At 47.0% G+C, this 23007-nt stretch overlaps 13 protein-coding genes across 13 annotated transcripts; 7 read left to right on the top strand and 6 right to left on the bottom strand.

Moving 5' to 3' along the window:
- Nucleotides 1–95: 95 nt before the first annotated feature.
- Bathy07g00140 (predicted protein) lies at nt 96–860 on the top strand (the record flags this gene model as incomplete). The annotated part of the gene is made up of 1 exon (XM_007512145.1): nt 96–860. One exon carries the CDS (start codon nt 96–98, stop codon nt 858–860), a length of 765 nt encoding a protein of 254 aa, XP_007512207.1.
- Nucleotides 861–952: 92 nt separating this feature from the next.
- On the bottom strand, nt 953–1684 carry Bathy07g00150 (predicted protein; the record flags this gene model as incomplete). The annotated part of the gene is made up of 1 exon (XM_007512269.1): nt 953–1684. The coding sequence occupies one exon, from the start codon at nt 1682–1684 to the stop codon at nt 953–955; it is 732 nt and encodes a 243-aa protein (XP_007512331.1).
- A 192-nt stretch (nt 1685–1876) lies between these two features.
- On the top strand, nt 1877–4126 carry Bathy07g00160 (predicted protein; the record flags this gene model as incomplete). The annotated part of the gene is made up of 1 exon (XM_007511930.1): nt 1877–4126. The coding sequence occupies one exon, from the start codon at nt 1877–1879 to the stop codon at nt 4124–4126; it is 2250 nt and encodes a 749-aa protein (XP_007511992.1).
- Nucleotides 4127–4378: 252 nt separating this feature from the next.
- Nucleotides 4379–6301, top strand: Bathy07g00170 (predicted protein; the record flags this gene model as incomplete). The annotated part of the gene is made up of 1 exon (XM_007512135.1): nt 4379–6301. One exon carries the CDS (start codon nt 4379–4381, stop codon nt 6299–6301), a length of 1923 nt encoding a protein of 640 aa, XP_007512197.1.
- A 149-nt stretch (nt 6302–6450) lies between these two features.
- Bathy07g00180 (30S ribosomal protein S13) lies at nt 6451–7303 on the bottom strand (the record flags this gene model as incomplete). The annotated part of the gene is made up of 2 exons (XM_007511836.1): nt 6451–6866; nt 7276–7303. 2 exons carry the CDS (start codon nt 7301–7303, stop codon nt 6451–6453), a joined length of 444 nt encoding a protein of 147 aa, XP_007511898.1.
- A 254-nt stretch (nt 7304–7557) lies between these two features.
- On the top strand, nt 7558–8811 carry Bathy07g00190 (peptide deformylase; the record flags this gene model as incomplete). Its single annotated transcript, XM_007511866.1, has 2 exons — nt 7558–8277; nt 8596–8811. The coding sequence occupies 2 exons, from the start codon at nt 7558–7560 to the stop codon at nt 8809–8811; spliced, it is 936 nt and encodes a 311-aa protein (XP_007511928.1).
- A 74-nt stretch (nt 8812–8885) lies between these two features.
- Nucleotides 8886–11534, bottom strand: Bathy07g00200 (unnamed protein product; the record flags this gene model as incomplete). The annotated part of the gene is made up of 1 exon (XM_007511948.1): nt 8886–11534. The coding sequence occupies one exon, from the start codon at nt 11532–11534 to the stop codon at nt 8886–8888; it is 2649 nt and encodes an 882-aa protein (XP_007512010.1).
- Nucleotides 11535–11926: 392 nt separating this feature from the next.
- Nucleotides 11927–12412, bottom strand: Bathy07g00210 (predicted protein; the record flags this gene model as incomplete). Its single annotated transcript, XM_007511840.1, has 2 exons — nt 11927–12172; nt 12368–12412. 2 exons carry the CDS (start codon nt 12410–12412, stop codon nt 11927–11929), a joined length of 291 nt encoding a protein of 96 aa, XP_007511902.1.
- A 127-nt stretch (nt 12413–12539) lies between these two features.
- Nucleotides 12540–13715, top strand: Bathy07g00220 (predicted protein; the record flags this gene model as incomplete). Its single annotated transcript, XM_007512004.1, has 1 exon — nt 12540–13715. One exon carries the CDS (start codon nt 12540–12542, stop codon nt 13713–13715), a length of 1176 nt encoding a protein of 391 aa, XP_007512066.1.
- A 184-nt stretch (nt 13716–13899) lies between these two features.
- Nucleotides 13900–16335, bottom strand: Bathy07g00230 (predicted protein; the record flags this gene model as incomplete). The annotated part of the gene is made up of 1 exon (XM_007512169.1): nt 13900–16335. One exon carries the CDS (start codon nt 16333–16335, stop codon nt 13900–13902), a length of 2436 nt encoding a protein of 811 aa, XP_007512231.1.
- A 460-nt stretch (nt 16336–16795) lies between these two features.
- Nucleotides 16796–18133, top strand: Bathy07g00240 (predicted protein; the record flags this gene model as incomplete). The annotated part of the gene is made up of 1 exon (XM_007512075.1): nt 16796–18133. The coding sequence occupies one exon, from the start codon at nt 16796–16798 to the stop codon at nt 18131–18133; it is 1338 nt and encodes a 445-aa protein (XP_007512137.1).
- A 73-nt stretch (nt 18134–18206) lies between these two features.
- On the bottom strand, nt 18207–19466 carry Bathy07g00250 (predicted protein; the record flags this gene model as incomplete). The annotated part of the gene is made up of 1 exon (XM_007511960.1): nt 18207–19466. One exon carries the CDS (start codon nt 19464–19466, stop codon nt 18207–18209), a length of 1260 nt encoding a protein of 419 aa, XP_007512022.1.
- A 570-nt stretch (nt 19467–20036) lies between these two features.
- Nucleotides 20037–22829, top strand: Bathy07g00260 (hypothetical protein; the record flags this gene model as incomplete). The annotated part of the gene is made up of 1 exon (XM_007512047.1): nt 20037–22829. One exon carries the CDS (start codon nt 20037–20039, stop codon nt 22827–22829), a length of 2793 nt encoding a protein of 930 aa, XP_007512109.1.
- Nucleotides 22830–23007: the final 178 nt, after the last annotated feature.

Below are 23007 nucleotides of genomic sequence, written 5' to 3' on the forward strand. Positions count from 1 at the left end.
TGTCATCGACGACGAAGACGACGACGACGACGCAGACACAAACATCATACATTCGGCGAAAGAAAATAACGACGGCGGCAAATTCAGAGCTCAAAATGCACGTAAGAGAAGAAGAGAAAGAAGAACACAGAACGATGTGTTATTCGTGTTTTAGGAGGGAGAATCTGTGCATATGCAAACTGTGCGAAAGAGTTTTGTTGGAAAAGACGCGGTCGAAAGAAAAGCTCGTTCTTAAGGACGGCTTACACGTTTCTATATTGCAGGATAGAGATGAGTTCAGAAGAAAACTCGGCTCGGCCCACATTGCAAGGAACATCGTAGAAAACTGCGACGTCGTCTGGCGCGACTGCTCGTGGCCAAACGCGTTAACTGTCCCAAAACTAGAAGTTCCTGTGAGCGCCTCCACGGCGGTGACGGAAGAATTTGACGGTGACGAAGGGCACGAAGAGTACGAAATGGTTGTCTTGTGGCCGAGCGAAGACGCGATATCGATTAAAGAATATAAGAACCGAAACTTAAACAAGAAGAAAACGCATATGGTTGTTCTCGATAGCACCTGGTATAAAGCGAGGCGAATGTACAACCGAATCCCCTGGTTGAAAGATTTACCTTCTATCTCGCTACAGAATATCGAGAATGAGAGCATGTACAAGCCAATTCGTAAGCAACCGTTTCGAGACGCTCTGTCCACCGCAGAGTCGATCGCGTTGGCTTTAAAAGAGTTTGGTAACGAGGATGCGGAGCTCGTAAACATAGCTTTTAGCGAGATGATTAGAGAACAATTAGAAGAGGAGAAACGGCACGACCGCGACGTTCGTTCTCGTGCCGTCCGCGCGCGTGAACGGCGAAATGTTGTGTAAAACAAAATTGTGTGTAAATTTGATATAGCTATTTTTTAAGTGTACCTTCGGTACCTGGTACCCAGTAGTATGTATTTAGATGATAGATAGAACTAATCTGCTAATCTTCGACCTCTCCCGACGAACCGTCGCGCCTCGTTCGGTTGTGCTATGTTACTCGCCGCGCGAATGACTGGGTTCCCAAAAACACTTCCCACCGCTGCTTCGACCCACTGCGGCGTCTTGAGAAAGTGCACGCCGCTTTGGCGAGGATACAACACGGAGAAAAAGTAATACACGTGCCCGGAGAGCACGCCGAGAAAATCCGGCACAGGGTCGCCTCCCATCAACACGGTCAACGCCATCATCCCCCACGGTAAATAAAACGCAGGCATGCGAATCATACCCATGATGGACGTGTTTTGCGTCGGATTTTCTCTGGACCACAAGTACAACATGGCGAATATCAGCGACGAAGAGTAAAATGGTTGCGACACCGAAGGCACGATGAATTTCAAAGGCAATAAAATCATCATGTTTATCATTAGCATCCACACAAAATCCGAAGTTCTGTTCTCGAACGTCTTCTGTTCCAAGTGGACTCCATATCTGGCAATCATTAACGTTCGAAAGACGAACGGGAAGCCAAACCCGCCGATAAAACAGAAGTTCCCAATCAGTCTCCAAATTTGAAACTTTTCCCAAATCAGTTTGTAATCTAAATACAGATTGACCGGTAACGGTAAACCAAACTGAGTTCCGAACGTGATCAACACGCAGGCCGTACCCCAGGCTTTACAGATGGGAGGTAAAGAAGCGTACCATTCGCCGGGAGAGTTGGACATTTGTTGTTGTTGTGTTGTCGTTGTTGTGTTGTTGGGGGGGGGACTGTTTTTTGTGTTGTGATTTACTTTTTTGTTTTGAGACGATTTTTACATGACATCGGCACTTTTTACGGTCGTTCGAGACGCTGAAAACAGCGAGAATAGCAATACACGCACGAGCTCACTCAGCGCGAGGGTATTGTCGTTATCATAATGTGGTTGAAACAAGCGCAGATTGAGGAGTGCGCGCGCGTCGCGCACGAGAAGTGCTTTTCATGTTTTCAAAAACACCACGACGACGAAGAAGAAGAAAACGCGATGATGAAAACGACGAACGAAGAGAAAGAGGCTGAGTTTTACCTCTCCTTGCCGGCGCATAAACGACCAAAGTGCGTAGGAAACGTGAAACTCTATTACTTTTTCGCCGAGTTGCGAGAGCAGACGATGAAGATTAACACAAACAACAAAGGCAACAGCAACAATAATTCGCACCAGCACTCGGTGGTGGGAAAAGTGCAAGAATCCATTCGCAAGTGCGAAATACAAATAAAAGATTGCGAAACCGCGAACGGTTTAACCGGCGTTGGTCCCAAACTTTTGAAGTATTTCGAAACATTTTTCCGTTTGTATCCTCCCTCGCAGAGCAAAGAGAAAGAGTTGGAGAAAGAGCGCCTTTTGCAGCTGGTCAAAGAGCGCGAGAAAATAAAAAGGAAACAAGAGAGAGCGAAGAAAAATGTGGGCACGACGACCACCAAGACCACGATGAAGAACATAAACGACAACAATAAGCGCGGACGAGAAGAAGATGGGTGGGGGAGAGGAAGAGATATAGGAGACGTTGAAGAACAATTAGAGTTACGAAGGGCTTTCAGTCAGGAGCAACCGAGTCAATCAATGCTGCAACAGAAACAGAGAAAGACGGCTTCGTCTAAAAAGTGGCACCCGAAATACAAGACAGCTCCTTTTGCGCTTTTGGCGACGTTGCATAAACTCATGCTGGAAGGCAAAAAGCAATGCACGAAAGACGAACTGATCAACGCTACCGATGCATCTGGTTTATCGAACATGTCGATACGACCAAGAGTAGAGGCTTTTTCGAGAGAGCAAGCATCTTATCAAGGAAGGGATATGTCTAGTCAATATTCCGGATGGAGTTGCTTCAACAAATACCTGAAAAACGCACCGACCGGTCACGAAGCACCGATGGTTTTTACGTGGAGTAACCCGATGATTATTCGCTTAACGGACGAAGGCACGATTGTTGCGGAGAAATGTCACCGCGAGGCTGAAATACACGGCGATTGTACCTGTGGTCTCATCAACACGGACAACACGAACAATCCATCAATGAATTTAGCGGCGAAACAATCTCAAGAGCGAGAAAATCAGAAAATTAACGTAGTGTCGCTTCTTTCAGATAGCGATGAGGACTGTTTTAACGGCGACGCGTCGCGTGAACGACAGTTTGATGCAAAAATTAGCAAGAACAACGATGAAAACGAGGATACTAAGACGGTAACGAAGAAGAAGATCAATAGTAAAAACGTTGTACGAAATTGGCATGGCATCGCCGCCGAGGAAAACGACTGGAATAGCGCGGCTGAGCTCGAGGTGCGTTTACCGCCTTTGCAACCGGGCGAAAAGTTTCAAGACGTGTACGACGTAGTTTTTTTGTTTGATAACCGTGAGCAGTACGATAAAGATTTCAGACCAGAGCATTTAGTGAAGTATTTTGAAAACGTGAATCTTCGCGCTGAGCAGTGCTTCATTACGATTGGAGATGCACTTTGGGTTGCCGAAGATAGAAAAAGCAAAGAGCGCTTTTGCCTCGATTATATTCTGGAAAGAAAATCCGTGGCAGATTTAAGCGGTTCAATCACGTCAGGTCGATACATTCGTCAAAAGTATCGCTTAGATAAGTGCGGTTTAGAGAAGGTGATGTATTTAGTCGAAGGAAATATCGAGCGCGACTTTCACTTGGAAGAACGCCAGAAATTGGCAGTCAAATCTGCGTTGATTGAAACAGACATCCACGATGATATATACATGCTTCGAACGGAATCGCTGGAAAAAACGAAGAAACTTTACGTCGACCTCACGAGATCCATACAAGATTTGTATAACCCGAGAGTAGGAAGAGACAAAGCCGCGCAGCGAGCTTTCTTCGCCAACTGTCTTCCTACGTTCAACGCGTTTCATGAAAATATGAAAAATTTTGTGGCGAGCGAAAGCACGGTACAAAATACGTGGGGAGTAATGCTCGCTCAGGTGAAAGGAATGGGTCCGGACTCAGCGGAAGCAATCGTGAATCTCTACCCAACACCAATATCCTTGTATGAAACGTTCAATCGATTGAATTGGGACGAGAGTCGATGCGTCGATTTGATTGCACAAATCCAACCGAAGGAGAGGAGAATCGGACGTTCAGCCGCGCAAAACTTCTACGAAGCTTTCTTCAAATGACACTTCGGGAGACGATTTCTACCCCTTTGTATTGCTACGCGTAGCAAACGCATTTAATATTAACACGTGTGAATGCAAGTTCAACGGAGAGCACACGTAAATTTACTTCTTTTTTGCATTTTCTTTCTCTACCATGTCCATGATGTCTACTTCTTCGGACTTTCGGGTCTTTTCTAAAACAAAATATGTACCCACCGAGAAACGTCAGAAAAATAAAACTCAACACGCGAGGTAGAAGAAGGAGGATATAAGATGAGCGGGCCTCCCCGGGTCGGTGGTGGTGGCGATGATGGCGGTAAACGCAACGGTGGTAACTTAATGGACAATCTGTTCTCCACAGATAACTTACTCGCGCAGACGAGGAAGCAAACGAGCATGAGAGATATGAAACAGAAATCCTCTTCTCCGTCGTCGTCCCCGATGAACTCTTCGGCTGCCGACGGAGGAAGAGGAAGAGGAGGAGGCAAGGTTCACAACAACAACAACAACAACAACAACAACAACAACAACAACAACAACAACAATGGCAACGGTCTCGATGGTTTCCCTGCTTCTTCGTCCTCGACGATGCAGGCGGACGATCTCGACGCGTTCTTTTCGACGCAAACACAAACAGAAACAAAAGAAGCGAGTAAAACGAAAAATGGTGTTCATCAAAACGATAGTTTTTTGGACGAGCTCGCCGCTTTCGCGAGCACTCCGGTACCACCATCATCGGCATCTGCAACGACAAATAGCTCCGTAGATGATTTGTTCGGTATAAGCAGCGACGCGCAAAGTTCTTCGCCGGTTGGAGCGGCTCGCGGGAAGACGGAGACGACGACAGAGACTCAACCTACGCATCACGGCGAACCCGTGCTGAGACATCAAGAAGGAGACAAGGAAAGAGCACGGGAACAACAGAACCAACATTATCGAAGTAGCGAAATGAAGAGAAATAGTAATGATATCACCACCGATAGTAATAGAAAACCAGCGAGGAATACTGGCGACGATGGTGTGGACAGAAGTGCAAACTTTGAAAAAAGTGCCGCGACGTTGGCTTCATCGCCACCGTCGTCTCGCGTGCAGCCGCAACAGCACGCTCCGAAATTAGCATCCTCGGTGAACTTGGATTCTTTGAAAACAGGGATTGATTCTGTGGCTGGATTTTTCAAGGCTGGAATTCGTCGCGCGGTGGTTCCACAGGTTGTTCATTTCCCGCGGGCGCCTCTGGAAGACTCTGCGCCAAGTTTGAAACAGGCACCCTCGAAGGATGGTCGAAGCGAAACACGAGTCGCATCGAAGCAAAATGAAACAACAGAGTTCGATAAAAAAGTTGATTCGTCGAAGATTGTAAACGAAGAGATGATACTAGCACAAAAGTCCGAGTCTGCAGTGAAAATAACGGTGAAGGAAACGAAAACAAAAACAACAAACAGTAAAAATACGGACGAGAGAGAGAAGAACAATCAGAAGGAGGAGGAGGAGAAGAGTCAAGATGACCTTCCTTCTTCAGATATGGACGCGTTTTTTGGCTCGGCTGGAGCACGCAGCGTTAATAGTAGCACCTCAAATAGTCACATCGACTTAGAGTCGATGTTCAATAGTAGTAACGCGCCGAAATCGAACAGCGCTCCTTCTCCGGTAGCCGATGACTTTTTCGGAGCGTCAGTTGGTAGTAGTGGCCCAAGTGGTAGCTCGGCGATAAAGGATCAAGGCGCGTTTGAATATAATCCCGAATCAGACGACGAACAAGACGGTGACACGGAGCAGCGCGCGCAATTGCGAAAGCAGAGACACGAACGCAATCGTGTTCGGATTGAGCAGGCGCTCGAAGAGAAACGCGCTCGCGAACGACAAGCCATGGAGGAAAGAGCAGAACGACAGACGTTGCAAGATCTCATAGGAACTGATATCGATGAGTGGGGTAAAAAATACGGTGGCAATGTTCGCACGATGCTCGCAAATCTCAGCGAAGTTCTTTGGGAAGATCACGCGTATAAAGTCCCTTCGATGATGGATTTAATGGAACCGATCAAGGTGAAAAAGTCGTATCACAGAGCCTTAGTCATCATCCATCCCGATAAAGTCGCTCAAAAAGGAGGCGGCGCTTCACAGCGTTTTATCGCGGATAAAGTCTTCGACTTGATGAAAGACGCTTACAGAGATTTCGAGCGAAAAGAGATGTCGTGAAGAGTTCAAATGTAAAAATATCTAAAGAATAATGTATAACAAATTCGGCTAAAAGACGCGTCCTCCTTTGGACGTCGTCGTCGTATCTATAAATAAATCCTCTTCTCTATTCTCAATCGAAGATTTATAAAAAGTTCACACCATCAGAATTATTTCTTCTTGCCCGCAACGGTTTTCGATTTACCCTTTCTCGTTCTCGCGTTCGTCTTTGATCGTTGACCTCTGACCGGCAAATTGGCGATGTGTCTCTTCCCGCGATAGCACTGAATCTCTTTTAATCTCTTGATGTTCAAGGAAATCAACGATCTCAACTGTCCTTCGTTTTTGTACTTATCGACTTCTTCACGCAAAATAGTTAATTCTTCTTCGGATAACTCGCGCACTCTTTTGTTCTCTAATCCAGTCGCTGCCATAACAGCCTTCGCGGTGGTGTTTCCTATGCCAAAAATGTACGTCAACGCCGTCTCGGCTCTTTTGTTGTTTGGGATTTCAACGCCAGCTACACGCGCAGCACGGATTTGTAACGCACCACGCTGTTGCGGTTGCTGTTGTTGTTGTTGTCGACCTGTATTACATCATAACGGAAGAAGAAGAAGAAGAAGTTAGCGACAGAGAAGAAGAAGAAGAAGAAGAAGAAGAGAACGACAAACGAGAGAAAGGAGAAGTGGATAAAGGAGGTTTTTATCCCCCACGTAGGTTTTTTTCCTGAGGAATGCACATTACGCGCGACCGCGTATTCAAGACGTCGTTAAAAGCTCCAGAGACACTCGGACCGTAATTCGAACAGAACAATACTAACGTTCGAGTGCACGTCGTTCCTATCGTCCCTCGATGTTCGCGAGTGCACGAAAACAGCGCGCGTAATTTTCCTCGAAATTCAGGTTCCCTCCGCAGGCAAGTGTCGTCGCCGCTTTAAGCGACTCATTTTACGCGACTAAAACAAAAAATAAAAATCGCCGCGCTCGGAAAAGCACTCTCGAGCGCCTTTTGCGACGAACGCATCGCGCGTACCTTTGAACGAAGCCGAAACGGAAGTTCCAACGAAGGAGGATGCGGAAAGAGAAAACATGTTTGTGTGTGTGTGTGTGTTTCTTTTCGCGCTCTTTTTGTTTCGCTCAATTTTTATTTCTGCAAGAGGGTGAGAAGAAGCCGATTTGTCTCTCCTCTTTCTGTTCGTAAAAAAATATAAATTCTTCATCAATCCAACGACAGATACGAAAGAAGAGAGTCGTCCGTGCATAACAACACAATACAAGATGCGCGCGTGCACGAGTAATCTCGCGTTCGTTTGTGCGGCGAGGAGAGCGTCAACTTCGTACGCGTCTACTACCACGTCCGCGTCGACATCCTCAAGGACGTCTCCTTCCTGTCGAGGGAGAAGCAAGACGTCGGTCCGAACAGTCGCATTCTCTTCTTCTTCTTCGTCGTCATCGTCGTCAACAACTTCTTCTTCTTCTTCTTCTTCTTCTTCTTCTCCTGCTGCTCCTCCTCCTCTTGTGAACAACAAGACCAATCAGAACATCAACAATAATAACAACAACAACAACAGCAACATTAGGAGATCATCAAAAGTTGTCGCAAACGCTCGAAAAGGCATGCTCTTCAACAGCGAGATGGACGACATTCGGAGAGATGCGAAACCAGCAGAACCGGTGAAGTTTACTTTACCGCTTTCCATCAAACTCTACCCTTCAAAGTGTTTACGAGCCGAGAATGAGCCGGTGACGGTATTTGACGACAATTTAAAAGAGCTCTCGAAAGAAATGTTCAAAATCATGTACGAAACCGTCGGGTGTGGGTTAGCCGCACCACAAGTGGGCGTGAATTATCGTCTCATGGTGTACAACGAAGCCGGAGCGCCGGGCGAAGGAAAAGAAGTCGTTTTGGTGAACCCAAAGATTAGCAAATTCAGCAAACAGAAAGATTTCTTCGAGGAAGGATGCTTATCCTTTCCAAAGATTTACGCGGAAGTTGAGGTGCGTGTTATAGTGGTTTCGTCTTTTCTCTTTTCCTTTGTATCAATCACCCTTCTTTCTCTTCGCGTTCGCGTTCGTGTTCGCGAGGGAGTGTGGAAAACGAAAACGGCCGATGAGCGATAAAAACATAAATATACGCTAATCCGAGTTTCTTTTAATCGAGAAGCTGTGCGGAGAAATGTGAGCTAATACGCGAGGCTTTTCTTTTCATTCTTGAACAACTTCTTCGTTTGTTCATTTCAACATCTCTTTCATTGAAGCTCACCCCCTGGTTCCTCTTTTTTTATTGTATTATATTTGCTTTAAATACCAATACAGAGACCGATGGGCGTCAAGATTGAAGCGCAGGATGTCGAAGGAAACAAGTTTAAAATGACTCTAGAAGGTTTCGAAGCTCGAGTCTTTCAGCACGAGTACGACCATTTAGACGGCGTTTTATTTCACGATCGAATGTCGAGCTCAGTAGTCGGGGACATTCGAAGCGATTTGGATAAGTTGATTGAAGATTTTAGCGACGATGAAAAAGCGATTTAATGACAAGATAGACGCATTGGATTACCTAGATGAATAAGTGTTTGTATGTGTTTTTCTTTCGTTAAAGTAACTTCTCAGTGTTGAAGTTTGTAAAGATCCTCCCTCGTAATTATGCCTTTGATGATATTCTTGGAATCGACTACGCACAAGTGACGCAAGCCCAATTGGCGGAATATCTCCCAAACTCGCTCCACGCTCTTTTGCTCTGTCACGCTTATTGGCGACAACATCATGAAATCGCTCAAAATGACGTGCGACTTCTTTTCATTTTCAGATAAGCCGATGGATTCGATATATTTTACGCCAAGCGCGAAGCGCTCGGTGAACAATTTTCTTTGATGAAATGTCCGCATGGCGATTTCCAGGTTCTCAAACGCTTCGCGTTGCTGCAAGGATCTGAATCTTAATTCTGACGGAAGCTCGCTGGAAGTAGAGACATCAAGAAGATGCGACTTTGACGAACCTGGGCGCAGCGGCGACGACGACATCGCACTTTCTTGGTCTTGGTCGCCCTCTTGTTCGTAAAAGATTATGTTTTCAATAAAGGCGCGCCGCGAGAGTAACGTCAGCAATTGCGATCTAAGCATAAGACCAATTAAACGCTTTTCACCGTACCCAACATTTTTAACGATGGGGAAGCCGTTATGAGTCGTCGTCTTCAAAATTTCTTCGATATTACCCACGCTTTCAATTTCTTGGAAAGTTACGGCGGGAGCAGCACAAATATCTCCGGCCGTTAATGTTTCCTCAGTTTCACTTACGCACGCTCCTTTCGGTGCCTCTACGTGCAGATACGGAATATTTCTTCTTTCCAGCTGACTTTCATAGAACGACGGTGAGATAAAGGAAGCAAACTTATTGGCCACGAACACGCAAAGAAGTAACGGGAGCAGAAAATTTAATTGGCCCGTCCCTTCTAAGATAATGACCACGAGCGATATCGAGCCTCGAAACACTCCTGCCAAAGCCGCGGCGGCGCCAACGAGCGCGTACGCTCCCCCGGAGAGCTTTGTTTTAAAAAGTATCTCCGATACCTTGGAAAAGATGTTCCCTAACATCGCGCCCCATGTAAGAGTTGGTAAGAACAATCCAGCCGGTAAGGCGCACTCTGCTGAGAAGACGATAGCAAAGAGCTGAAAAAGGAATGAGTAACTTAAGATCAAAATAGACGTAGCGTCCTTTGCTCTTCCTGAAAGCAAGTATTTTAAATTGTCGTCCCGTGACCCGAGTAATAGACTGGCCAAATCATTGTATGATTTTTCTTGATTACCAACGCCACATCTCATCGCGACTCTGATGGACCTGGGAAACGTTTTGCGAGTGTTCGCGGGATCGTCGTCTTCGTCGTCGTATTGAACACATCGACCGAGTAATATCGATAGAAGTATTTGCGTCAAGCAGATCATGAACGTAACTGCTGTCGCTTCGCTAACGCGCCCAAACTTAGAACTGAGACGATAACGCGCGAGTTTAGAAACTGCCAAGGTGACCATCGCACCTAGTATTCCTGATAAGATCCCGAGGAGGAGGAAAGGTCCGAGCTCAAAGAGCTCCCAGTGCTTCTCCTCCTCGGCAAAATCGAGTTGAAGTAGTCCGAACGGTTTCCCAATCGATCCATTCAGAGCCGCTAAGACAAACACGGCTAACGTCGAGCACAGGAGGGCTCTTTTGGTCGTATCGTGAGACCAAAAAGAGCTCGCTTCTTCGCTCGAAAACAATACTCCGCCGATCGGAGAACCGAAGGCGCTGGCGAGCCCTGCGGCCGCACCGGCGCTCACAATGTCTCGAAAGTCTGAGTCTCCCATAACTCTCCACTGATGTCTTCCAGAGGCACCACGGGCAAAATCAGAGCCGATAATTGCACCGATGTGTACGAGCGGACCTTCCGGGCCTACCGCTAGGCCGCTCGATACCGAAAATATTGTCCCGATCATCTTGACAATCCCACTTTTCAAAGATATGGCTTTCGGAGAAGAGACGCCATTAAGCTCGGCGACGACGTACGAAACACCCGCTCCAGCTGCCGTTGGTTCAATCAAAGTTAATGAAGCGCTCGTGAAAGAGAACAATGCGCTCACGAAACAAAAGAAAACGACGCGAACAACGAAAGAAAACGCTGCATTCGTAAGAACTGTATCGACGCGCCATGTGTACAAAATATCGATCAACCTCATCATCGCGAATGCCACAGATCCTACGATGATCCCAATAAATGTCGAGTTTGACCATCGCTCTAGAGTAAGTACACCAGTTTTAGTCTGTTTAAAGTTTAATCGAGACCACTTGGAGTCAATCTTCGCGTAATCTAAACTTTCCCACATTTCTCTTCTTTGTTGTTGTTGTCCTCGTCGTCGTCGTTCTTCTTCTTCTTCTTCTTCTTCCTCTTGTTCTTCCTCCTCTTGCTCTTCCTCTCGTCTCTGAACGGCGTGCGATACGCCGAGAAATAGTGATGCTTTTCTTGGAATCAGTCGACGATATTGCCCTTTAATGAGCGGCGGCGAAGATGGCAACGGGGCAGTTGTTTCTCTCTCTTCTTCTTCTTCTTCTTCTTCTTCTTCTTCTTCTTCCTCTTCTTCTTCTTCCTCTGGAAGTATCGCTCCTCCTTTTCTCTCTCTTTCTTCTTCTTCTTCTTCCTCTTCTCGGAGCAGCAGCCGCTCTAAATCGCTCTCAAAGCTCACCCTGCGACGAGCGCCACCGCCGCCGCCGCCGGAGAAGGAGGCCATTCTCGTTTTATTAGCGCGTAGAAATGTTTATGAAAGGAAGGGTTCGCGCGCGAGTATTTTTGTAAAGAGGTGTGAGAGATATAAAAGCAGATGAAAAACATGAAAAAACACGCAAACACGCGTGCGCGGCAGCAGCAGCAGCAGGAGCAACAGCAGCGGTTTAGAAACCTTGTTTACAAAAAATGCGAGTAGCAAACGTGATGTCTTCATTACAAACAGAATGTACTATCATTTAGAGAGAGGCAGAGAGAGTGCGACAGATTGGTATGTCCGTCGCTTTCGCGCGTTTTTCCTCCTTTTCTGCAAGATCTCTCTCTCCCTCTCTTCGCTTTCACATCGTTCTTTTCGGAATACACACACGCGCACATCATCGTCGTCGTCTAGTTACAAAATTAGTTCGTTTTTGTCATGCTCGAGTTCAACCCGGGCATAATTTCCGGTTTCATTCCTAAAACCGAGCGACGGATGAAGTGGTTTCTAAACTTTTCACCCTCTTTAAAGTCTTGCGCGGTTTCCGGAATCGCCGTCGCTCTTTTCGCTTTGCTCGCGGTAAAGCCCGGAGAAGTGGTCAACTGCCTCGTGCAGAAAAAGGCGCACAAACCGACGGCAGAACCTAACGCGGCGAAGATTGGGTAGACCTGTTTGTTGTATCACATATAAGAAGGAAGAGAGAAGAAATCAGTCAGAGAGAGATAAAGAAAAAGAGGAGAAGGAGGAGGGTAAACGTTCTTCAAAATTGGAAGGAAAAGAAGAAGAAGAAGAAGAAAAATGTACGATTAACACGTATCGTCCGTCGTTGTTTCGAAAAACGAACTGCTTTTCGAATCGCTTACCTCTGGTCTGAGCCATCGTTGCGACCAAGAGACGGATGCTGCCATCTTTACTCTCTCTTCTTTCTTAATCAGCGTCCAAAAGTTTGACGAGGGCAAAGGGAAAAAATTTTCTCTCTCTTCTCTCTCCTTGATCGACTCGAGAAAAAAATTCTGTCTGATCAAAAATCGCCCCATGACCTCTGCCCTGTTCCTGCGCCAACCAGCAAAAGAGAACAATTTTGTATTTTCTCAACTGCCTCATTACACTCACACGGACAAAAGCAAAGAAGTTAAAAGAAAGAGTCAACATATGTATTTACGACGATCGGCGCAGCGCGTCGCCGCCTCGTGCTCTTCCTCTGTTTCTTCTTCTTCTTCTTCTTCGTGTACCACATCTTCTTCATCATCGTCATCATTAATAGGAGCAAGAGCAACGGCAGTGACAAAATCAATGTCAACGAAATCTTCCTCAAATCCACCGAAAGTGTTCGTCAACAAAGACACGAAAGTCGTTTGTCAAGGATTTACGGGGAAAAACGGAACGTTTCACTCGGAACAGGCTATTAAATACGGAACAAAGTTAGTCGGAGGCGTGACGCCAAAGAAAGGCGGGACCATGCACTTAAATTTACCGGTGTTTAACACGGTGAGAGAGGCGAAAGAGCAAACCGGCGCGAGCGCGACGAGTATATACGTCCCTCCACCGTTTGCCGCGAGTGCGATTTTGGAAGCCTTAGAGGCTGAGTTGGACTTAATCGTGTGCATTACAGAAGGTGTGCCTCAACACGATATGATCCGAGTAAAAGACGCACTAATGTCGCAGAGTAGATCTCGATTGATTGGTCCAAACTGTCCCGGAATTATCAAACCGGGCGAGTGTAAGATTGGTATCATGCCGGGATATATTCACAAGCCGGGAAAAATCGGCATCGTCTCGCGTTCCGGGACGCTTACTTACGAAGCGGTGTTTCAAACCACGGAGTATGGACTAGGACAATCAACAGTCGTTGGAATCGGCGGTGATCCTTTTAACGGGACGAATTTTGTGGACTGCTTAGAACGATTCGTTGAAGATGATGAAACGGAAGGGATTATCATGATTGGAGAAATTGGCGGCACGGCGGAGGAAGAGGCTGCGGAGTTTATCAAAGCTTCTGGAACGAACAAACCCGTGGTTGGATTTATTGCCGGTTTGACCGCTCCTCCGGGTCGACGGATGGGCCACGCGGGCGCAATTACACAAGGTAAGGCTGGAACGGCGATTGGTAAGATCGAAGCTTTGGAGCAGGCTTCTGTGAATGTGGTTCGGAGTCCGGCGAAAATGGGCGAAGCGATGCATAGAATGATGGTCGAACTGGGTAAAGCGTAAGTTCGTAAAGAGCGTGGGTTTATTTAATCAATACTAACACTAACACATAACATGAGCGAGAAAAAGAAAGTAAAGAATATATTGTAAGTTTAATGTGAGCATTTTACTACAGCGCAAAGAAACTCTTCATGTTCTCGTTGGTCATTCTATTTTGTTCAACACGCATCAAAATTACCAGCCATTCCTAACGCCAGTCGTTCGAGTACGGATCCGGAGCTATAAAATTCCAAATCGAACCGTGAGAAGATCCTTGGCGCGCTAAACCCATTGAACTACCACGTCTACCCATCCCTCTGCTACCACGCGCGCTTTGCCTCTCCAACTCATCCTCTAACTGCATTCGCATCGACCGTTCGTCTTCGAGCTCAACACGGAGTTGTTCTTCCACTCGTTTCGCTCTTTGCAGCTGCCTTCTCAACGCCGCGAGTTCCTCGTTCATGACTGAATTGCTACTGTTTTCTCTCGTTTGCATTTGAGTCGAATCGTTCTGCTGATTGAAGCGCTGCACGGAAGCTGTGTGTTGCATGTTGCTATTCGAACTGTTATTAGCATTATTGATGTTGTTGTTGTTCGACGCGTTCCGCGAAGGCGCCACCGGCGGTTTGCCGGCGCCCAACAAGTGGTCTTTTGATCCGCTTCGTTCAATCAGAAACTGAGGATGTCTTGAAATGCTACAGTCGCCACGGTCTCGTACACCATCGTACCCTCCAAACGATACTAAAGCTGCAATTTCAGGGATAGCTATGCACGTGCCGCTCTCGGAGGCCACCGCCGAAGCCGGTGCCGCTCTACACGTTTCCGCCCACGCTGGCTCCGCGGAAAGAGGATCTCTAAGGGTCAAAGCCACAGTATCTACGCATCCGCCTTCGCTATTACCACCACCGACTACGTACCACATATCGCCTAAACGCGCAGAGGCCGCACCAGAACGAGGTTGCGGCATAAATCCACCCTCAGGATTGGTCTTTCGCCATCGACAGGCTTTCACATCTAAAGCGTACACTTCCGAGTTCACGCAGCCCGACGAGGTGCTCCCGCCAAAGACGTACACAAAGTGCGCGCCCGCGCTGTTTATGTACGCCGTCGCGCAGTGACCTCGTCGAGGCGACGGATACGTCCATCCTTTGCATCGAAGTTCTGTCCACGTCCTCGAGCTGACGTGATACAACCAACAATCTCCCAAACACTGACCGCTCGGCGTTTCGCCTCCAAAAATAACTATGTTTTCGCCACATCTCGACGCCGTATGCCCACCTCTCGCGCACGGACCTTTCCCGTTCGTGGTTATTTTCGTCCATTTTCCTAAGTTTGAATTTTGCGAAAGGTTTTGCGAAATGCCCGTTTGAAACGAGTTGGATAAGTCTAATATCCACATTTCAAACTCTGCGGGTTTTGTTGTTCCGTTTCTCCCAGCAGCTTTCGACGAAACATCTTTTGTAAACCCCCCACAAACGAGTAACTCGGTATGATTCTCTCCGCGTTCATCAGTAACGCACACGGCGTGACCGTGCCGAGGCGTAAAATTCGCGCCCGGCTGCACGCAAATACACTCCACCTGTTCCCATTGCAAGGTTTTGCAGTCTAAAGCTATGACGTCTGAACGCACCGTACCTGCGGTATTACCACCGATAACAATCATCTTATTCCCAATCGCATAGGCCGCGTGGCCGTGTCTCGCATGAGATCTCGATGAACGTGGCGTTAGCGCCGAGCCTAAAGTCGAAGTTCCTAAAGATGTCCAATTCCCATCCTCTCGAGCGGTTGCTATGCTCTCATGCGCCTCTTTCGTTTGCAAATACCACGGGCAAGTATCCCCATTGCCTCCTGCTACTACTAAACCTCCTCCTCCTCCTCCGTAAATTTGCAGCTGTTGCTTATTCTCTTGCATGTTGTTCAAACCGCTACTCCCTCCGTTACTGCTTCTTCCACCGTCGCGCTGCTGCTGTTGATGGTGGAACACCTGGGAAGTCGACGCGGAAAGCATCGCGTTTTCGTTATTGTTGTGCATATCTCTATTATCGTTCGTGTTCATATTGTTCATGTTGTTATTCGTTGCGATGTATCCGTTTCTACCACCCATAACGCGTCCTGGCATCGGTGGAGATAAGGGCGGCGTGATATCCGCGCCGTTTCCTCCCACTCCTCCTCCTCCTCCTCCTTCTCCTCCTCGTTGGCTAGACATCGACGCTGGACTCAACAAACTCCGATCGGCACTCCAACCCATTTCCATCGTCCATCTTCTCGCGTTTTCTATCGCAACTTGCGTGTCTTCCGGATCTCCGTCGTTCGTGGAAAGCTGCCACCAGTTTTCATTCTCTTCCTCCATCGTGTGCACGTAAAGCGTCATCGCCTCCTTCGCATCCATCTCTCCTAAACTGGACCAGGCGTTCCATTTCGCTAGCTCTAGACTCGACCACCCCCACGGTTTCGGTTCGTAATTCGGTCCAACCATCACTTGTTGATACAAAGCGTACAACAATAATCTTGTTTCATCGGAGACTTGACGCGAGGATGGTGGCGGATCGGTCGCGAAAGCGATAGCCGCATAGAAGCGCTCTGGGAACGGCAAAGGACACTGTAAGTCCGCACCATTATCCTGATTGAGCTGAGAGGAAGACATTATACTTATTCTCGTTTACCCTTCCTCTTTCTATTCTATAATCCTTCTTCTTCTTCTTCTTCTTCTTCTTCTTCTCTCTCTTTCTTTGATCGAAGAAACCTGAAACCACACCCACACACAAGAGCAGGAGAATAAATCTCTCTCTCTCTCTTTCACTCTCTCGTCTCTCTCTCTCGCTCTTTCTCCTCCTCCTTTCTCTCTCTCTCTCTCCCTCTCTCTCTCTCTTCCCTTGCAAATATGCGCGTGTTTGCGCGAAGAAGAGGACCGAGTGAGCCTTGAGAGAGCGCGCTCAAGCACACACTATTTCCCTCTTCTATGAAGAGCGAGAGAGAGAGAGCAATCTTTTTTGTTTTCTTTCTTCTCCATTCGAACTCCAACTCCATTCGAATTTTAATCCACAAACAGCGAGTGAAAAATTTTTCCTTCTACAAAACAACATCGCCCCCGACGAGAAAACACGATGCGCTCTTTCTCTTCTCACAAAAAGAAAAGAATAATGTTCGTGGCATCGAGAACGACGACGATGAGACAGTTGATGGCATCATATACGCGCGTGGTTTCTTCTGTTGCCAACGCTGAACGCACCGCTTTCGCCTCGTCCTCGTCGCCTTCAACTTTGGCGCCACGACAGCAAGAGGAGATGTTGCGCAGTAAAACGAATAGTTTTAGAAGAAGTTTTTTAATGACGAGCAGTAGGAGCAACAACAAGGAGGATGAAGAGGTGAAGTGCGACGCGATCAGAGTGAGAAGAAGACGAAGAAAGACGACGACGATTCCAACGCGCGGGTTCGCGGCGAAATCTTCCGATGAAGACCAAGAAGAACAAGAACAAGAACAAGAAACGACGACAGATTTTGCAAAACTAGATGGCGATTCTGTCGGGAAATACGTGCTGGTGAGCAAATCGCAACTTCCTCTAGATCAGTGTAAAGCAATCGAGAGAGAGTTTGCGTTTACTGGTGCGAATGGTTTGCTGTATAGAAAGTGCGACGACGCGCTCAGAGAGGTCGTAGCTCGTCACGAGCAAGTGCACTTGAGAGGATACCGAGGAAGTGGTAAATCTGTCTCTCTCGCGATGCTCGTATTACGCGAACGCGCTTTAGGATCTTTAGTCGTTTATTTGCCTCGTGCATCACACTTGGTGACGAGAAGTTCGTACCAGAAACACGGAGAAGGGGAGCAAGAGGATCTTTGGGATACGCCAGACGCCGCTCGAGTGTTTCTCCACGCCGTCGCGGCTGAGCCAAACGAAACGCTCTTGGGGAAGATAAAAACGAGCGATGGTAAACAAACCTTACTCGAAATAGTTAAGTCTGGGTTAGAGAAAGGCGATCAGCACGTCACGCAGAATGCAATTGACGTCGTAGATGAGTTGGTGAAGCAAAAGGACGTTCGAGTCGTTTTCGCTTTTGACGAACACAATGCGTTATACGGGCCTTCGGATATGCACGAGGTGAAAGGCCCACGATCGAGGAAAAATATACACACGGACAGATTGCGGTTAGCGTTGAAGTTGCGCTCGTGCTTTCCAACGGCGAATGGTGGCAGATATATTGCGTGTGATAGCACCACAGATGTTGGGAGTTCGAATCCAGTCTTCAAGAGTGAGGATGAAAACGTTTTCGATTTTGAGATTCCAAAGTTCAACGTAGCCGAAACGTATGCTTTATTGAAACACTACGAGGAAGTTGGCAAATGCTCGCGAGGGATAAACAAGCAAATTGCACTCGAGTTTAAAGCACTCACGAATGGTAAGGTGAAGGAAATACAAGAGTATCTCATGTTTCAAAACGCTTGAATTAATTTTTAAAGAATAAGGTTGTAATTTTGACAAAGTAGTACAGGAATATATAAAAAAGAGGGGGGGCTTTTTACCATTGCTCGCCTACCGAGAGTATTCCTTTCTTTCGCCCGCGTCCATTTGTGGCAGGTCTCGCGAACCTCCCTGGGCTAAAGTGTTCGAGATTACAACTCGATTTACCATCCATGATCAATTCGGAAACGATTTGACCGGTAATAGGGGCCCATAGAATCCCCCAACAGTTGTGCGCGCTCGCCACGATTGCGTTCTCGACGTTCGGCAACTTACCGAGAAAAGGTAACGCGTCTGGAGCGCAAGGGCGCATACACGCTTGCGTTAAAATTGGAGGAGAGGAACCAACGGACGGGGACATGGACTTGAAAGAATCCCATGCCGCTTGCACTCGGCTGGGATCTGCCTTGATGAGATCAGCAGATTCACAATCGCCCCCCGGCGCTAATCTATCCTCGTCCACATAATCGCTCCCGCCAATCCCGCATAAATACACCGATCCGTCGACTCTGGGGTACACTTCCAAGTGTGTTTGGAATCGAGGGTCTTCGGCACAAAATAACGCCGCTGGATTGCTTTTCACCGCGTCTGAAGCTTCAAAAACTATCGAAGTTGATTTAATGCCAGTCATAGGAAAGTCGGCATCGGGAAACCAACTCGCCGCTCTCGTCGTCCACGGACCCATCGCAACGACGACGACGTCGCATTCGAGAGTGATCGATTGCGAGTCATCGCTTTTATTCTTCACGTGTACACCGTTCACAACGCTCCGCGCTTCGTCTTTAAAACTAATCCCCGTGCACTCCGTACTATATAAAGTCTTCAATCCATTTTTCGTCGCGGATTCGTGCAACTTACTCGAAAGCTCCGACGGAGTTACTTGCGCAGTATTCTCGTCCAAAACCGAGTTCTGCTGAATATCGCCGTCTAACCATTCTACCAACGGATCCGCTAATCCGCTCTCACCGGCTTGCACCGATAACGTTCGAATTTTACGAAACGACGTCACATCCAAGTCTTTCGCCAACTTTTCGTGGAGTTCAAAACTCTTCGTGTGCAACTCTCGCGTTTGCTTATTACCCCAACCGCCCGGGGATAGAAATCCTCCCGCTTTCCCGGAAGCTGCTGGTGCCACCTTGTCGCACCGTTCCACCAACGTCACGTTCGTGCACCCTCTCTCGCTGCACAAGAAATACGCCGAAGCTAAGCCTTGCAAGCCGCCTCCAAGAATCACTATCTTTTTATCTTTTGTTTGGTCGTCTGATGATGATGAAGATGATTTCGTCGCTCCGCAGCGGACTCCTGCGTTGGCACGCATCTTCTTCTGTTGCTTTTTTAGGGCAAGGGTATCGGTTATTGAGCTGGCTGATGTTGTCGCAAAACTACTCGTTGTCGCTCTCATCGTGTCGTGCGCGTATGTCGTGGATGTGCGCTTTTATTTTTCTTTCTTGTCTTTTTGGTGTGAAACCGAGTCAAACCGATCTCGCCCTCGTCTCGCGCGTCAAAAACAAAGGAGATACGAACGAAGGAAATGACTGCCGGCATGGGAAGAGGCCGTCCTTTTTTAAACGAAGAGGAAGAAGAGGCGACGAACACCACCACCACTACCGCTGCTCTTCCGCGCGATGTTCTTGTGGTGCGTGTCTTCGCTCGAAAGTGAATCCTATTTGTTCTCTTTTTTTACACGCTTAAACTCGCATCTCTCGCATGTGAATCTCTAAGCCCCTGAGCAAAAAAGTTTGACTCGTGTGCGCGTGTGTTCATCGACCAAACCTCTCACTCTTGCGCGCGCTTCCTTTGATATAAGTCGCGACCAATTAAACATATCTTTCTCTTTCTCTCTCTCTCTCCCTCTCTTTCTCGGGTGGAATATCAAAAACAGAAACGAATGTGCGAGAAGATTGCTCAGCTGACGAAAGTAGTCTCCAATTTGCACTCTGAAACCGAAGACGCTCGAGAGCGAGAAAAAGAAATGGAAGAAGAACACTCGAACACTATCGAACTGTGTCGAGCGGATGCGGCGAGGAAAGTTTTAGAGACGCACTCGAAATGGCGCGAAGAGGCTAATGAAAAAGAACGGTTCGAACGAATTGCAAACGAGTTGGAAGCGAAGACGCGTATAATGCAAAGCGGCGTGGATGAAGCGTTGCGCGAGATCATACGAGAAGCGGAATCGAAATCAGATGCTTTGAACGAAAAAATGGAAGAGCTCGAAATTTTGTTTAAACTGAGCGAACAGAAAGAACGAGAGCAGAAACAAACGATAGAACACACCGTGAGTGAGACGAACAAAAAGTTATTAAAAGAGATGGAACTTCGTCAATCATTGGAGGAAGAGAAGAGTAGAATTGAAAGAGAACGGCGGGCGTGGGAGACGAAGGCTGAACATCTAGAAGAGGTCGTGGAGGCGCGGCGAATAGAAGTTGAAAGCAAAGATGAAAATTTGAAATCGATGGAAATAAAATACGAAGAAATGTTGAATGAGTACAAAACTCTCGAGACGAAAGGAAAAGAAAGCGTACGAGCGCTCATGGAGGAGCACGAAAGTCAAACCGCTTTAAATGCCGAAAAGTTTAAGCGTGGATGTGAAAGCTTAGAGAGAAATTTCCAAAAGGAAAGCTTGTTTTACCGTGAAGAATGCAATAAAGAAGTCAATTCGGTTCGTGAAGCCTTGGAATCGCGTCTCCTTCGCCAAGTAGACGCGTGCGACGTTTTATCTCGAGAGGTTGAGGCTCTCAAGGAAAACGTAAAGAAGGAACAGTCTCTGAGTATAGACCTTCAGAAGAAACTTCAAAACGAAATAAGTTCGAGCGTGAAACTACGCAATATGAATGAAGAGCTTAATAAGCAACTCGATATTGCTCATGCCTCCCGCGAAGATGGTATCAAAGTGAATACAGAACAGTCAAGTGTTATTGAAACGCTCGAACGACGCCTCGAAACAGCTTTGAGCGATAAAAGAGGAATTGCCGAGAATCTGCGTAAACTTGAAGATGCGAGACATGCGACACACCTCGCGCTAGAAAAAGAGAAGAAGGTGGCGCGCGACTTAGAGATTGCGAACGCGGACTTTGAGCAAAGACACGTTCAGACGCTCGAAAATTCTATGGCTATTTCGAAACAACACAAAGAGGAGCTTTTTGAACTCGACTCGAAACTTCGCAGGGAACATGAATCAGAAATTGAGATTTTACAAGAACAGCACAAGTGTGCGCTCGAGGATGCGTTGGCATCTCGACATGAACACTTACAAACACAAAAAAGAGATTTTGAGAGAAAGGCTGTACTCGTAAACGAAGAAATGAAAGAGAAACTGCGTCAAGCAAAAGAAGAAAACAAAACGCTCGCGCAAGCGCTCCGAGAGCACGAGTCTCAAGCTTCAGATTTTGAATACACGATCCAAGAACTTCAGAATTCTCACGACGCTGAAACTACAAGGCGAGATGCCGAACGAAGAGCAATATCTCTCGAGGCTGAAGCCTCCCGGGCGCGAGAAATACGTTTGAGGGAGGAAATTCTCGGTTTACGTAAAGAAAATATGCGAGCAAACGAAGCAGCACGGGATGTGAAGGAAGAAATGAATACTCGACTTCGCGAAGTCCGCGAAATATTCAACGAAGAAAAAAGAGCTTTGTGTGTATCTTTCGAGCGATCTCACAAAAGTGCTCTCATGGATGCAGAAAAAGTGCTCGACTCGGAAAAGAGGAAAGCGGATCTCGCGTTTGAAAACAAGGCGCGTGCGATGAATGAAGATTTCGCGAGAAGACTATCGCGAGAAATAGATGAAGCCGTCGAAGCGACGAAAAACATTGACGACGCAGAGATGCAAGATATGATCAATGTATACGAGAAAAAGATGTTGGACATGGACGCGGAGAAGGAGAGAAGCATTCGTAAAATTGAATTAGAGAAAGAGGAAACTATCGCGCATCTGAACCGCTGCCATGAAGGAACAGTTTCCACCTTACGGAAAGAGATTGAAGAAAGGGCGAGAGCCAGCGAAACGAAAATTTCTGGCATGGAAGCCTATTTTCAAAGTCAAACGAAACAAATCACGACGAGCTATCAGAATAATCTGGAGAAATCGTTGCGTGCACTTGAGAACCGACTCGAAAACGTTCGCAAATCTGAGAACGAAGCGTGGGCGAAATCATTGGAAGAGGTAAAATTGGCACATCAATCGGACATCGACGAAAGTAATACTCGCGAAGCAACGCTTTTAAGCAAAATCCAAGCCTTTAACGACCAAATCAGCGCCGAGCGATCGGCGAATGCACTCGAGAAGGAAAAATTAAGCGCAAGTCACCGAGACTTTATTTCAAATCTACGAAAAGACCACAGAAATTACGTGGAGAACATGAAAGCTATTCACCGCGATACCATCGAAGAGGAGCGCTTAAACACGACGTCCGCGAATGCGAACTCCGAAAAATGGAAACGTAAATACAATGCGCGAGAATCTAGAGAGTGCGACGTGCTCAAGATTCGGGCGCTCGAGACGCAGCTTTCCAAAGCGACGGCAGAATACCTCGAATCCGAGAAAAAGCGGAAAGCCATGCAGGAAGAAGTGCTCAAGCGCGAGATTAGTTGCGCAAAAGGTATAAGTTTTGACATCCCGACGCTTCGTACGAAGGAAGGTATCGTCACGATTGACAGATCGAAGATGAAAGTAAAATTTTAATCATACGCTGACACGCAAATTCACACCTGTCCCTTTCTCTTCCTCTTTATTAGTGACTCAGTCAGAGAGAGAGAAATGTTTTTACATATTGACAATTCGCCATATATATAGCCTATTTCCATCTTTTCGGAGCGCAAATTGCGCTCTGTCCAACACAATATTCGTGTTGATGTTTGGG

The sequence above is a fragment of the Bathycoccus prasinos genome, assembly GCF_002220235.1.
Source record: "Bathycoccus prasinos genomic : Chromosome_7".
In the NCBI taxonomy this organism is placed as follows: domain Eukaryota; kingdom Viridiplantae; phylum Chlorophyta; class Mamiellophyceae; order Mamiellales; family Bathycoccaceae; genus Bathycoccus; species Bathycoccus prasinos.